This window comes from Canis lupus, chromosome 21 (assembly GCF_048164855.1).
Source record: "Canis lupus baileyi chromosome 21, mCanLup2.hap1, whole genome shotgun sequence".
NCBI classification, from domain to species: Eukaryota; Metazoa; Chordata; class Mammalia; order Carnivora; family Canidae; genus Canis; species Canis lupus.
Window position 1 is genome coordinate 23345621 of NC_132858.1, and position 12539 is coordinate 23358159.

Here is a 12539-nt window from a genome sequence, read left to right on the forward strand (position 1 = left end):
CGGAAGGCGGGGCTCGGAGGGCCTCGCGGACCGGACATCCGGGCGGGGGGCGGGGCCAACGGGGTGAGGGCGGGACTAAGGGGGGCCTCGCGCCTCTGCAGGCACCGCCGGAGCCCGGGGGCGTGGCCAACATGACAGGGGGCGGGGCCTGGGAGGGCCTTGACGACTGGGCGATCAGGCTCCGCGGCGGGCAGCCCGCGACGCGGCCGGGAAGATGGCGGCCTCCTGGAGGCTGGGCTGTGACCCTCGGGGGCTGCGCTACCTCCTGGGCTTCGGCGGATGCCGGAGACTGGCGCTGGCGAGGGGCGCTTCTGGGTGGCCTCTCGGCCGCGGGGCCAGTTGGAGATGGCTTCACAGCACGCAGCGGCTGCGGGGTGAGTGGTCGGGGTCGCCCGTCTTCTGGGCAGCGGAGTAACGGGCCTGTGGGTCGGGGGCTCTTCGGTTCGGGGCCCAGCTGGGTGTGTGATGCCGGGGCCTCTTCTCGGGGACGGGGTCCGCGGGGCTTGGCCGCGGGGGAGCGGAGTCCGCCCCCGGGCCCCCGGTCGGAGGGCTTCTCGGTGACCTTGCCCCGGGGTGTGTGTGACCTGCGCCGCGCGGAGACGAGGCCCTAGGTGTGCTTTTCTTGTCGAGCCACTTCCCAGCCTCGCCTCCGGCCCCCCGAGAGCTGTCCCGCTGCCCGAGGTTGCTGGGGTTCGGAAGCCCCCGGGAGCCGCTCGTCGCGGTCCTCTGGGCCCGTTTCCATGGGGACGTCTTCCCTTCCAGGCCCCTCGGGTTGCCCCGGGCGACCACTCGCCGCCGACTTAATTTGCAGGTGCCCGCGGCGTCACCCGACAGGGGTCCGGAAGGATGCTTTAGGGAGAAGCGTGCGCCTGAAAGAGTGGAAATTTAGGAGGGGAAGTCATCATAGAAAATTGGCATTAAGTAACGACACGAACGCTATTAACAGAAGCCTTTTAGTATTTAACAGTATAGAATACCGGGCATCATCCTCATCCTCATTATTAGGCCATCATCGTCATTATTATTTTTTTATTTTTATTTTTATTTTCACATGTGGGCAGGGGATATGGCTGACATTTTTTGTGTCTGTGTGATGTATTACATGCCAACCATCCTGGCACTCCGCAGTACGAAAATTTTTTTTTTTTTTTATATATTTTATTTATTCATGAGAGACCCAGAGAGAGAGGCAGAGACACAGGCAGAGGAAGAAGCAGGCTCCATGCAGGGAGCCCCACGCAGGACTCGTTCCCGGGACCCCAGGATCACGCCCTGAGCTGAAGGCAAGACACTTTAACTGCTGAGCCACCCAGGCGTCCCCGCAGTACGAATTTTAATATAAAAAAAAAAAAAAATCAGGTGCACTAGGCATGCCTTACATACTGTGAGCTACCTGAGGCTCAGAAAATAGATAGATAGATAGATAGATAGATAGATAGATAAATATCAGTTACACAGAGTCGCATGGTGAGATGGGTGCCCTGAGATTTTAAGATTTGGTAATGGGAGCAATTTATTTCAGTTTCTTCAGCTTAATTTTTCATTAAAAAATATCTCTTGGAGTAGTAGTACTTTGACCGTGTGTAGAATTCCCTGTTATTGCCTTTCCCCATTTTATTAAATATTGAGCTTTCCTCCAGCTCCCAGATACTTGGTCCCTGGTGGAGCTCAGCCATCGTCATTTTACAACCTTTGGAGAGTCTTGATGTTTTTGTGTTGGTGCCTGATGGGCTACCCCTTGAGACTCACCACCTTAGAAAATCATGAAACGGTAAAAGCTCAGTGTTGGGAATAATTTAGGAAGAGTATTTTTTTTTATTCAAATTTTTATTTAAATTCTAGATAGTTAACCTATAGTGTAATATTGGTTTCAGGAGCAGAATTCAGTGAATTGTCATTTACGTATAACACCCAGCACTCATCATAACAAGTGTCCTTCTTAATACCCATCATCCATTTACCCCATCTTCTACCCACCTCCCTCCATCAACCCTCAGTTTGTTCTCTAGAGTCTCTTATGGTTTGTTTCCCTCTCTTTTTTTTTTTTTTTCATTCCAATGTGTTCATCCATTCTGATTCTTAAATTCCACATATGAATGAAATCATACGGTATTTATCTTTATAGAACTGACTTAATTCACTTAGCATAATACACTCTAGCTCCACCCGCATAGTTGCAAATGGCAAGATTTCTTTTTAATGGCTGAGTAATAATATTCCATGACATATATACATATATATATAAAACATCTTTATCCATTTGTCAGGCAGTGGATATTTGGGCTCTTTCCATGCTTTGGCTATTGTTGATTATTGTTGTTGTAAACATGAGTATGCATGCGCCCCTTCAAATCTGCATTTTTGTATCCTTTGGGTAAATACATAGTAGTGCAATTGCTGAGTCAGGGTAGTTCTATTTTTTTGACTTTTTGAGGAATCTCCATACTGTTTTCCAGAGTGGCTACCCCAATTTGCATTAACAAGAGTGCTCTTAACCTTGTTTGTAAAACAGATTCTTTAGAGAATCTTTGAATGCCTTAGACCCTCTCTACAGAAAAAGGGACAGACAAAAAAGTGTATGCAGTTTCAGGGGTTTTCTTTAGAACCAGTTTAAAGGAAAATGGAAACTCACTTAGGCAATCCTCATTTGAAGCATCATGACATTTTACCTCCTTTCCTGCACACCATGAGCAGCATATCTAACTCCGCCCGAATGTCATCTGCTAGAGGGAGGACACCATCCCAGGGGAGCCGTCTTAGTTTCCTAGTTCCTCCTCTCATGTATAAGAATCCTGGTGATTACATTGGGCCCACCAGGATTCTTTTCCCCATCTCAACACCTATTCTTTAAGCAACCTATTTCCTTCTTCAACCTTAATTCCCCCTTGCCACGTAACATAACATATTTACAAGTTCTGGATGTTAGGATGTGGGACATCTTCAGGGGTGCTGAGCGGGGACGCAAGGGTATTATTTTCCCTACCTCAGTAGCTGTTGTTGGTGTCGAAACATCCTGTTTCGTTTTGTGGGTTTTTTTCCCTAATGTGAATCCAAGTTTGTTTCCTGACTTTTCACGTACAGGTTTTTGTTTTGCCATGGTGAATACATGTGGCAGTCCTTGAGCTACTTGAATTACATGGTGTTGGCTCATTTTTCTCTGAGCTTGGTAGAAATTGTAGTTTCATAAAATGAAGCAACTATTTGGTAATCCGTAGACTATATGAATTAAGTGCACTTACTGAAAAAATTCTACTTTCATCCATCCATCCAGGATCTTAAAGTCTGCCCATGGGAGTCACCCTTGGAGTTTTGGTTTCCTTAAATGGTGTGTATTGGCAGCATTTTCATAAACAATGACCTATGCCCTGTACTTAGCACCATCTGTGAATTAGGAAGTGGACCCTCATCAGCCACCGCACCACATCTGCCAGCATCATGATCTTATACTTCCCAGCCTCCAGAACTGTAAGAAATAAATGTTGTATAATTATAAGCCACCAAGTATTTTGTTACCGCATTCTGAAGGGACTAAGACACTGGGCAATGGGGTCACTAACTCAGAGCACGTGTTCACAAGAAAGGTATACCACTGAATAAAATTTGATCTTTTCTGGCAAGAAAGAAGTTGGGGGAGAGGGTTTGACTGTAACAAATGGTACTGACCACTAAGGATGTACCATGTACCCTTCCTTCTCAGCACTTTACATGACAGCTTGTTTAGTCCTCCCAGCCACCAAAGCTGTGCTCTGATGATAGAACATAGAACAATTTCAGCCCAGTGCTGCCTGACACCGAAGCCTGTTTCCTCAATCCCAGTCTACCTCAGTGTCTGTGGTGGCTGAGCCATAGCCATCAGCAGAACAGTGTCAGCATGGTGAAGCTTTGTTCACCATGTATATATTCTATGTGAACAGCTTTTTTTTTTTTTTTTAATGAAATGAAACATTTTAGTAACATGCATTATGAAATAGTATTTCAGTGATAGTTGTGATAATCTGATAATTGTAAGTTTTTAAGAACAGTTTAAATTCTGAACTGTGTATAAAGGGTGGTGGAACCATTTAAGAGAGTTAGAGCATGTGTTAATGCCCTCCCATCTGTAAGTTTCTAATTGATATACAGTTGACCTTGGAACAACATGGGGGTTAGAGGCATTGACCATGTATAATTTTCTACTGTAGATCTGTGGATAATTTTTGACTGCCCGAAAACTTAAGTACCAGTAGCCTACTGTTGACCAGAAGCCTTACTGAAAACATAAAATTGATGAAGATATATTTTGTATGTTATGTGTATCATATACTGTATTCTTATATACCTAACTTTTTCTTAAATTTTTTGGTTAGGCTATGTGGTTTGTCTCTGAGTTTTTTCAAATTATTGCAAATCTACAAAAAATTTCCCAATATACTTATTTTTTAAAAACCTGCAATTAAGTGGATCTGCAGAGCTCAAACACGTGTTGTTTGTGGGCCACCTATATTTGTAAGTGTGCCTTGTTGTCTTGAGCTTCATTTCATTTGCCTTTTCAGCAAAATGTGTAAACCCCCAAACTTAGGCATGTGTTGATTTTTTTTTTTTTTTTTTTTGCTAGACTCGAGTGGTGATTTCTTTTTGTCCTGTTCCAATATTGCAGAATAAATGGATTCAAGTAGAATTTTAATTTTATAATTTAATAGTGAGAAGACCGGTATTGGAAGCTGAAACCTCTTCTGTCGTGTTTGGTTTCTCACACTTAGAGGAAGTAGTTCTACACCATTGGCTACCGACAGTTCTGGCCAGCCTCCTTCCAGATGCACCATTGGATACTAAGTGTATGAAAGAATCAGCAAACTCCTTAAACAAAATGGAAGGAATGGTGATTTTATTTTATTTTATCTTTTACTTGGTAGGCAGTACATTTACTATAGCTAGTGATCTGCTCAATACTTTACTGCAATCAAGGGCTTTCTTGTATTACATGAAACATTTTACGGAAGAATTCAGGTTGGCATATTTATAATTCAGGAGAGCTTCTTTGGCAATCTCTAGTGCTGGTTTTTTTGGGGGCACCAATCTATTTGAAAACTGATAAAAGCTCTACCACTCTCTGAGAAGAATGTGTACATGCAAAATTTTCTATGTAGTTCCAGGAAACTCCTGGGTCTCCCTGTAATTTATCTATAAACACTGCCTAGTCTCCAGGCTATTTCCATAAACATTTCTGTCATTTCCTGTGGAAAATAGTGCTTCTTTGCAAGGATATTTACCATATCTGAGAACAAGAAATGTATGATTTTGTGTAGGGATTCCTATTATAAACAAATGGCTAGAAAATACATTTATATAAAGACAGTAATTTGAAAATCTGGATTTATACTATTTTGTCAAATGGACTGACCTCCCCTGTGGTTTGAAATTTTTCTCATTACTTAAGTGCTACCCTTCTGAGTCTTTCTGTAGGGCCTGGCAGAGAATAGATGGCAGTCAAAAAATGGGTAATTTGGGGAGAACTTACTGACAACTTTCTGTGAATTCAGGCTGTAGAGATGATGCTGTACTAAGGGGTATTTAGAGCAAGATGCTGTCCCCACTCCCAGGCATGAAGAGGCATGGGAAGGGAGCAGTCGCCAGAGCTAGAAAGGATGGAGCCTGTGGGCAGGACCTGTAGTGGAGGGGTATCCTTCAGTTAAAGGATCCAACAGCCAGGGTGACCCCACAGGGAGTGAGCTGGGGAAATAAATTCCCTGACCTCCCTCTCCTTTCTCCCATCTCCTGCTTATGCTGCCCATTGGCTAAACCCAGGTGGAAGCCTGAGCACAAGCAAGCCTGTTGATGAAGTACACACAGTGGTATCAGGAAAGCTGACAAGTAGTTCTAGAACGGCAAATGGGAGATCTTTTCCCTACCCTCCTGACTCACACCTTTCAGTCATTGTACTTTATACTTCAGGTGAGTGCTGAAGCAACCAAGTACTGTATTGTTTATAAATATGATGGTTCTTATGCTGAGATGGGGGAAAAGAGAGAGTATAATTTTTTATTCTTGGAAGAAGCAAGTGTAGTTTCCCTGGATTGTGGCCCAAGGCTAGTAGTGCTGTGCCCAAGAGTAAGCACAGGGTCTAAATAACTGACCTGGTGTTTAATGGGATTTTTCTGTATGCATTTGAGAATCAAGTCTACATAGTTTATAAGGCTCTTTGGGCACTTTTGATAGGAAGAAAGATTTTCTTTTTGGAGCTGTGGCATCTCATTTTGTTTTTTGTTATTTCACGTGTGCTCATTAGAGTCATCCCTGACTCCTGACTTTCATATGGTGCATCCAGTCTATCAGAAATTCCTGTTGGTTTTACTTTTTAAATGTAATGTGACCACTCCTCACCAACTCGCCTGGTCCAAGCTACCACAACCTCTATTCTAGATTATTGCAGGAGTGTCCCAGTACGGATCTTACAGATCTCTACCATCATCACCCTTGGCCCAGTACAGACTGTTCCCTGTACAGCTTTGAGTGCTGCTGCCTTTTTTTTTTTTTTTAAGTAGGATCCATGCCCAGTGTGGAGCCCAACACAAGGCTTGAACCCAGCACCCTGAGATCAAAACCTGAGCTGCGATCAAGAGTCGGACACTGAACCAACTGAGCCATCCAGAGTACTTTTTTAAATTATAAATCAGATCATGTCAGTTCTCTGCTAAAAACCCTCCAGGACTTCTCCGTAAACTCAGAATGAGATCTGAAGTCCTGACTGTAGTTTACAAGGCCCCATATGACAGGAACCCTCCACTCCCCCAGCCTCAGCTCTGACCTCACAACACTTGTCCTCACTTGCTGACTCTACTCCCATATGCTGGCTTCCTCCGTGTTTGAGACATACCAGGCATACTCTGCTCATTCTTTGTGCTTGCTTTTTTCCTCTGTTTAGAAAGCTCTTCTGTCAGATCCAGGGATGGCATTCTCCATTCAGCTCTGCTCACTTTATTAAAGGAGGCCTCCTCTGGTTAACTGATAAAATAGTTCTTCCACTATCACTGTGTCCTCTTACCTGCCTTTCTTTTCTTACTCCTTACTACTGCCAGACATGTCATATTTATTTTCTGTTTCCCCTCTTAGAATGTCAACTCCATGAAGGAAGGGGTTTTGCCTGTTTTTATTCACTTTTGCTATCTCCAACCTCTGGAAGAACACCCAACACCTGGTAGGCGCTGAATAAGTATTTGTTGAATAAATGAACAAACCGATCTCCTTGTCTTTCTCCTTCTCTACTTCACTCCTGTGTCATGAAATGATCTTCCAGAAATGTCTCTCATTTCTCTCTACCACTGCTAGAAGTAAAGCCTAACATTTGGAAGATCTAATGGAAGATCCTAGGTGCCTTTTCAATCTCTCAAATAGTCTAAGTGGATAGAGAAGAATAGGTAACAAAGTCATGGGTAGCTTCACTTTGTACTTAAAATCCTTTATTTCAATTCTTCTGTGAAGCTTATAGTTGCGACTGTCTCAAAGCATGTGCAGTTTTTTTTTTTTCCTGTAAATTATAAATTTGTGAACATTAGTTGTTTATACAGAAATGCAAGCAAGTTCTGTTTTTAATTGTGGTCACTTCTCTTGCTCAAAAAATTTTTTGTGGGGGATCCCTGGGTGGCACAGCAGGGATCCCTGGGTGGCTCAGCAGTTTGGCGCCTGCCTTTGGCCCAGAGCGCGATCCTGGAGACCCGGGATCGAATCCCACGTTGGGCTCCCTGCATGGAGCCTACTTCTCCCTCTGCCTGTGTCTCTGCCTCTCTGTCTCTCTCTGTGTGACTATCATGAAGAAATAAATAAAATCTTAACAAAAAAAAAAAAATTTTTTTTGTGGCTTTCCATTGCTGTTTAAACAGCATCAAACCCATTAATGAGGTATTAAGGTTAAGTACTGTACAGTACTGTAAGGTACTATAGACTACTATAAGGTAGTAGTCCCAACATATTTTTTAATTTACCTGCTCACTTTTCATTTGCATTATATTTTACTCTCCAGCTAAACTGAACTATAATTCTCACCTTCTTTGCAAATGATGTTCCCCTCATCTGGAATATCTGCTCATTCCCTCACCTTGTTCTCTTTGCCTAGCACAAATTTTTAAAATTATTGTGGCAAAATATACATAAAATTCATGATTTTAATTATTTTTATACATTCAGTTCCATAGCATTAAATACATTTACATTGCTGTGCAACCATCATCACCATCTACCTGTAGAACTTTTTCACCACCCAAACTGAAACTCCGTATCCCCTAATACATCCCCTTTCCCCCTCTCTCCCCAGCCCCAGGTGACCACCATTCTACTTTCTGTCACTATGGAACTTGCATATCCTGAGTACTTCCTATGGGTAGAATCCTGTAACATTGGTCTTTTTGTGTTTAGCTTATTTCACTAGGGTTCCTCCGTTTTGTTGCAGGTATTTGAATTTCATTCCTTTTTAAGGTGGAATCATGTTTCATTGAATGTATCTACCACATTTTGTTAATCCATTCATCTGTTGTTGGACATTTGGGTTGCTTCTACCTTTTGGCTGTGACAAATAATGCCTCTGTGAACATGGGTGTACAAATATCTGTTCAAGTTCCTGCTTTCAGTTCTTTTGGGTATATACCCAGACATGGGAGGCCTGGATAAAATGGTAATGGCATGTTTCATTCACGGAGGAATCATTGTTTTCCATAGCAGCTGTACCATTTCACTTTCCCCACCAACAACGTGCAAGGTTTCTAATTTCTCCACATCTTGCCAACACTTGTTTTCTGTTTTTTTTGATGATAGCCCTTCTAATGCGTATGAAGTGATACTAGCACAGATTTTTTTTTTCCTTTCTTGATCAGCTAGTATTCAGCTCTCAATCCTCTGCAGTGTTCCTAGGGCATTTCTGTCTACTACCCTCTAGTACATGTGTGTATATCTTGACTGACCCTTTAAACCATAATCCTTTTGAGGTCAAGATTCCGGCCTCCTATTGGTCTGGGGCTAGGATAACAGGAGCTCAGACCTAATTGGCTCCTCAGCTTTGGTAGAGAATGTTCTGACAGCACCGCTGAAGGTACATTTGCTGATGATTTTAATGAGAGTTTGGCTTTCAGATGTGTACTACAGTTAAAGCAGATCAAGACTTAGAGCAGCTGTGAGAATGAGGCGGGATTAGGTAAAGGAGAGAGTAGAGTAGAAAGGAAACCTTCACCTTTAGGCGGGGGATTTGAAAGGAACTGATTCAGTCTTCCATTACTTGAGGAAGGAGTTGTAAAGCGGGATATTATGATCCATCTAGCCAACTCTGGGTATCTGCAGAGTCCACCCGCTTCACCTTTTCTGTGCCACCTGTCAGTAACAAATAGCTAATGTTTTGAGACTGACTGACTTTTTGTTACAATGTACATTGTAAGAAATAAAAGAAATAAAAAGCACTTATATAATATCACCAACCAGAGAACCACTTTTGCCATTTTGGAGGATATCCTTTCAGTCTTTGTGTGTGTACAAGCTAAGCAGGTAGGAAATGGATTATGCCATATATACTGTTTGTGGGCTACGTTTTACCATGGTAGGAGCTGTAAATGCTATTTTTACAAACTATTATTAGCCATGTATTTTCTGCAGTCCTTTGACATTTTAATTTATTCTTATGCTGGTACTACACCAAAATCACTGTTTGAATAAAGAAGACATGTGACAAGCACTCATTTTTTAAAAAATTTGCTTTAGCCACCTTTATTCAAAGATCAGTGTTAATACTATTTTTGGGCCCTGGTGATGATTTTTAAATTACTTGTACTTCATTGTGCTTTATTTCCTCCAGCCTGCAGATGGCAGGATTGTTTTATTTTTGACAGATATTTTAAAGATTAGTTATATTTAATGAGTTCTGGCATTGGAAAGAAAGGTGATTGAATGAGTAGCATCTCTCCCTATTAGTGAAGAAGCAAATTAATGTGAAGAATAGAGAGGCACACTAAGAAAATATTGTATAATTTACTTCTTCACTTGGTCTGTCCAGAATTTTTTGTGTATTTGAGTAATAGTCGTATAAATGGACTAGAGAGCCTGATGCTCAAGTGGTGTCACATGTAAACTGATGAATTTCCTTTATTTTAGTCACAGTGATAGAACTAGATCTGCTTCATATTAACCATAAAGCAGTCTGTTCTGCTTTTGTATTTTAAGAGTTTGCTTATGTTGATTTTTTTTTTTTTAATCTGGAGATCTTTTAGAATTGATGTATATATAGATCATCAATTTAAAGCTTTGGTATAATTGATTTTACTGAAGTATGAGTGTTTTATTCATAGGATAAAAGTTCTTTTGGGGACAAGAAGTAGAATTAGATTAATATATTTGAAGTTGAAGACAGAAGTATTCTGCAGAAAGATTAAAAGAGCAGATTTGGAGAAATGTAGAAATTGCTTTGAGAAACAGAAAATTCAATGACTGGTAGATAGCTTGTGTGCGTGATAGTACAAGGAGAGCAGCAATACACAAAGCAAAAAATGTTAATTGTGTCATTCTGTTGAAGAACGAAAAAGATTAGGACAGTTTTAGTGACTTTTGAGACTCTACTTTTAAAAATCATTGTTTTAAATATAAACTGGAAATGTACATTGCTGTAGTCATCTTAAAATTTTTAAAACACATTTTTAACTATAGAATGGCAGACTTTGTAAGCCATTAGCTATGAATTTGTTAGTTTCATAGAAAGGAATAAAAGACTAACACTAAAATGACTACCAAAGAGGTAAATTCTCACTAAAATTGGAGTGTATTTTTGAGTATTAATTGAAATAACTGGTATGATTCGTGAAGAATAAAGCACATTTCCTTTATTCTTATTCATAGTTGTCCTCAGTTATTAGTAGGAAATATAATTGGTGCTCATTTCAAGGCTGCCTCAGTTTGACAGGAGGAAGATAGTAGGACGCACTACTTACTGGAATGAAAAGGGAAGTTATATTTAATTTCTAACGAAATAAAAAATACCAAGTGTAGGCCAAAGTTCCAAGAAGTCTAGAAAAAAGCCCATACTATCTGAATAGAATTGACAACAGCTATAAGGGGGAGATATTAATTTTGTTCAGCCTGTCACTCAAAGCTGATTTGATTGCATGCTTGCTTTCCCACTAGAAAAATATATTTGGAAAATATATGTATACTCTTCCAGTCAAAAGAGAATATACTAGAATGCAACATGTACCATTATTATTAGTAAACTAATGTTTATGTTTTGAAGTGGTTTTCTGGCATGAAAATCTGAGGGTAGATTGGCTAGATTAATCAGAAACTACATTGCACATTTTACTTTCTATAGTAAGCTAGTGTAATCAGTCAAGAGATAGTACCAAATTAGAGAGATGTCCAAAATGTCTTTCTTTGGTTTTTGTCACCTTCATTTCAGAGTAAGGATAGTGATCTATTACAGAATTTTTATATTTTATTGTCATTATTCAGAGAAGCAATTTCAATTCATCCTTGAAGGGTGGCTGTATGAGGAATGATTATGTTCTTTTTATTTTTAAAATATGAAAATTTTTGAGTTCTTGATGTGGTAATTTGGAAAATAATCCTTAATAAATACAGAAGTTTCATAATGTAGTCCTTAATGTCAGGAATAATGGAAAAGTGAAGGTCTCAGAGGTGAGAGACTATAATAGAGATAGAATCATAAAATAAATATGAATTGTATCATGGCAACTGGAACCAAGGTATAAAAATACTGAAACGAGATTTTGTTTTCAAAGACTTGATTTAGTGTTTGTCATAGATTGGAATCTGGACATAAAATCATTGAAGTTCATTTATTTTGTTGCTTTAAAGTAGAACTCTATTTGATATAAATTTCATATGTGTGTGATTATGAAATATTCTATCTCATAACACCAGCCTTGAACTTTTTGATGCAAAGAATATAGTGGGCCTTTTTTTGAAGCTGTGTTTTTCAAAAAAGGTTGACTTCTTATCATGGTGCTAGAAGAAGGTAATTTTTTTGTTTGCTTTTTTTTTCAACTCCATTTGTCAGTATGAGCTTAAAAAAATTAAGTGTGGAGGCTTGGACTTGCTGAATCTTTTGAAGGTAAATGTTTTTGTTTTTTTTTTTTTTTTTGATGAAGGTAAATGTTTTTATTTTCTACATCAAGCCATGAGAAAATGAAAGAGGCATATAATGTAGAGGATAAGAAAGCTCATTTTATTATTTCTAAGTGGGGTTAGTTTATCAGGCTTTGAGAACTTTTTAAGAATTCTTGTAATTAAGCAAAGGCTTGTTATGGTTCAGATTTGGAGATGCATCACTAATGTTAAGTTTGCCTGTGTGTGTTGTGTTTTCCTAAAATGCACATCCCTGAATTCTAATTCACTTAGGAATCTTGCACTATGGATGGCACTGCACCAAGGTCTTGCATAGTAGTTTGCATTCTTTTCTACTCATTCAGGATTTAATGTGCCTATTTTAGTCCATGAGGATTTATTTTACTGAAGAAAAAAATGCGAAGATGTTTTTAAGCCATACTACAGTCATGGTTTGAATTTCAACTAGG

At 40.1% G+C, this 12539-nt stretch overlaps 1 protein-coding gene and 1 long non-coding RNA gene across 5 annotated transcripts in view; one reads left to right on the forward strand and one right to left on the reverse strand.

Annotated features, from left to right (window-relative positions):
- Positions 1-114: 114 nt before the first annotated feature.
- Positions 115-12539, forward strand: part of PDHX (pyruvate dehydrogenase complex component X) — a 63331-nt gene continuing 50906 nt past the window's right edge. Inside the window, exons 1-4 of one of the 3 annotated variants that reach the window (XM_072791106.1) lie at positions 189-374; positions 3272-3465; positions 4680-4858; positions 7090-7174. In XM_072791106.1, coding sequence (XP_072647207.1) covers positions 4817-4858; positions 7090-7174 — 127 coding nt within the window. In that variant the 5' untranslated portion in view covers positions 189-374; positions 3272-3465; positions 4680-4816. Of the gene's footprint in view, positions 375-3271; positions 3466-4679; positions 4859-7089; positions 7175-12539 lie in introns of those variants that run through there. The other 2 variants (XM_072791105.1, XM_072791108.1) reach the window with 2 other exon arrangements.
- The window catches only part of LOC140612894 (uncharacterized), a 47070-nt gene continuing 39222 nt past the window's right edge, over positions 4692-12539 (reverse strand). The window contains exon 4 of one of the 2 annotated variants that reach the window (XR_012014007.1): positions 4692-4836. This is a non-coding gene — a long non-coding RNA (uncharacterized lncRNA). Of the gene's footprint in view, positions 4837-7434; positions 7505-12539 lie in introns of those variants that run through there. The other variant, XR_012014008.1, reaches the window with a different exon arrangement.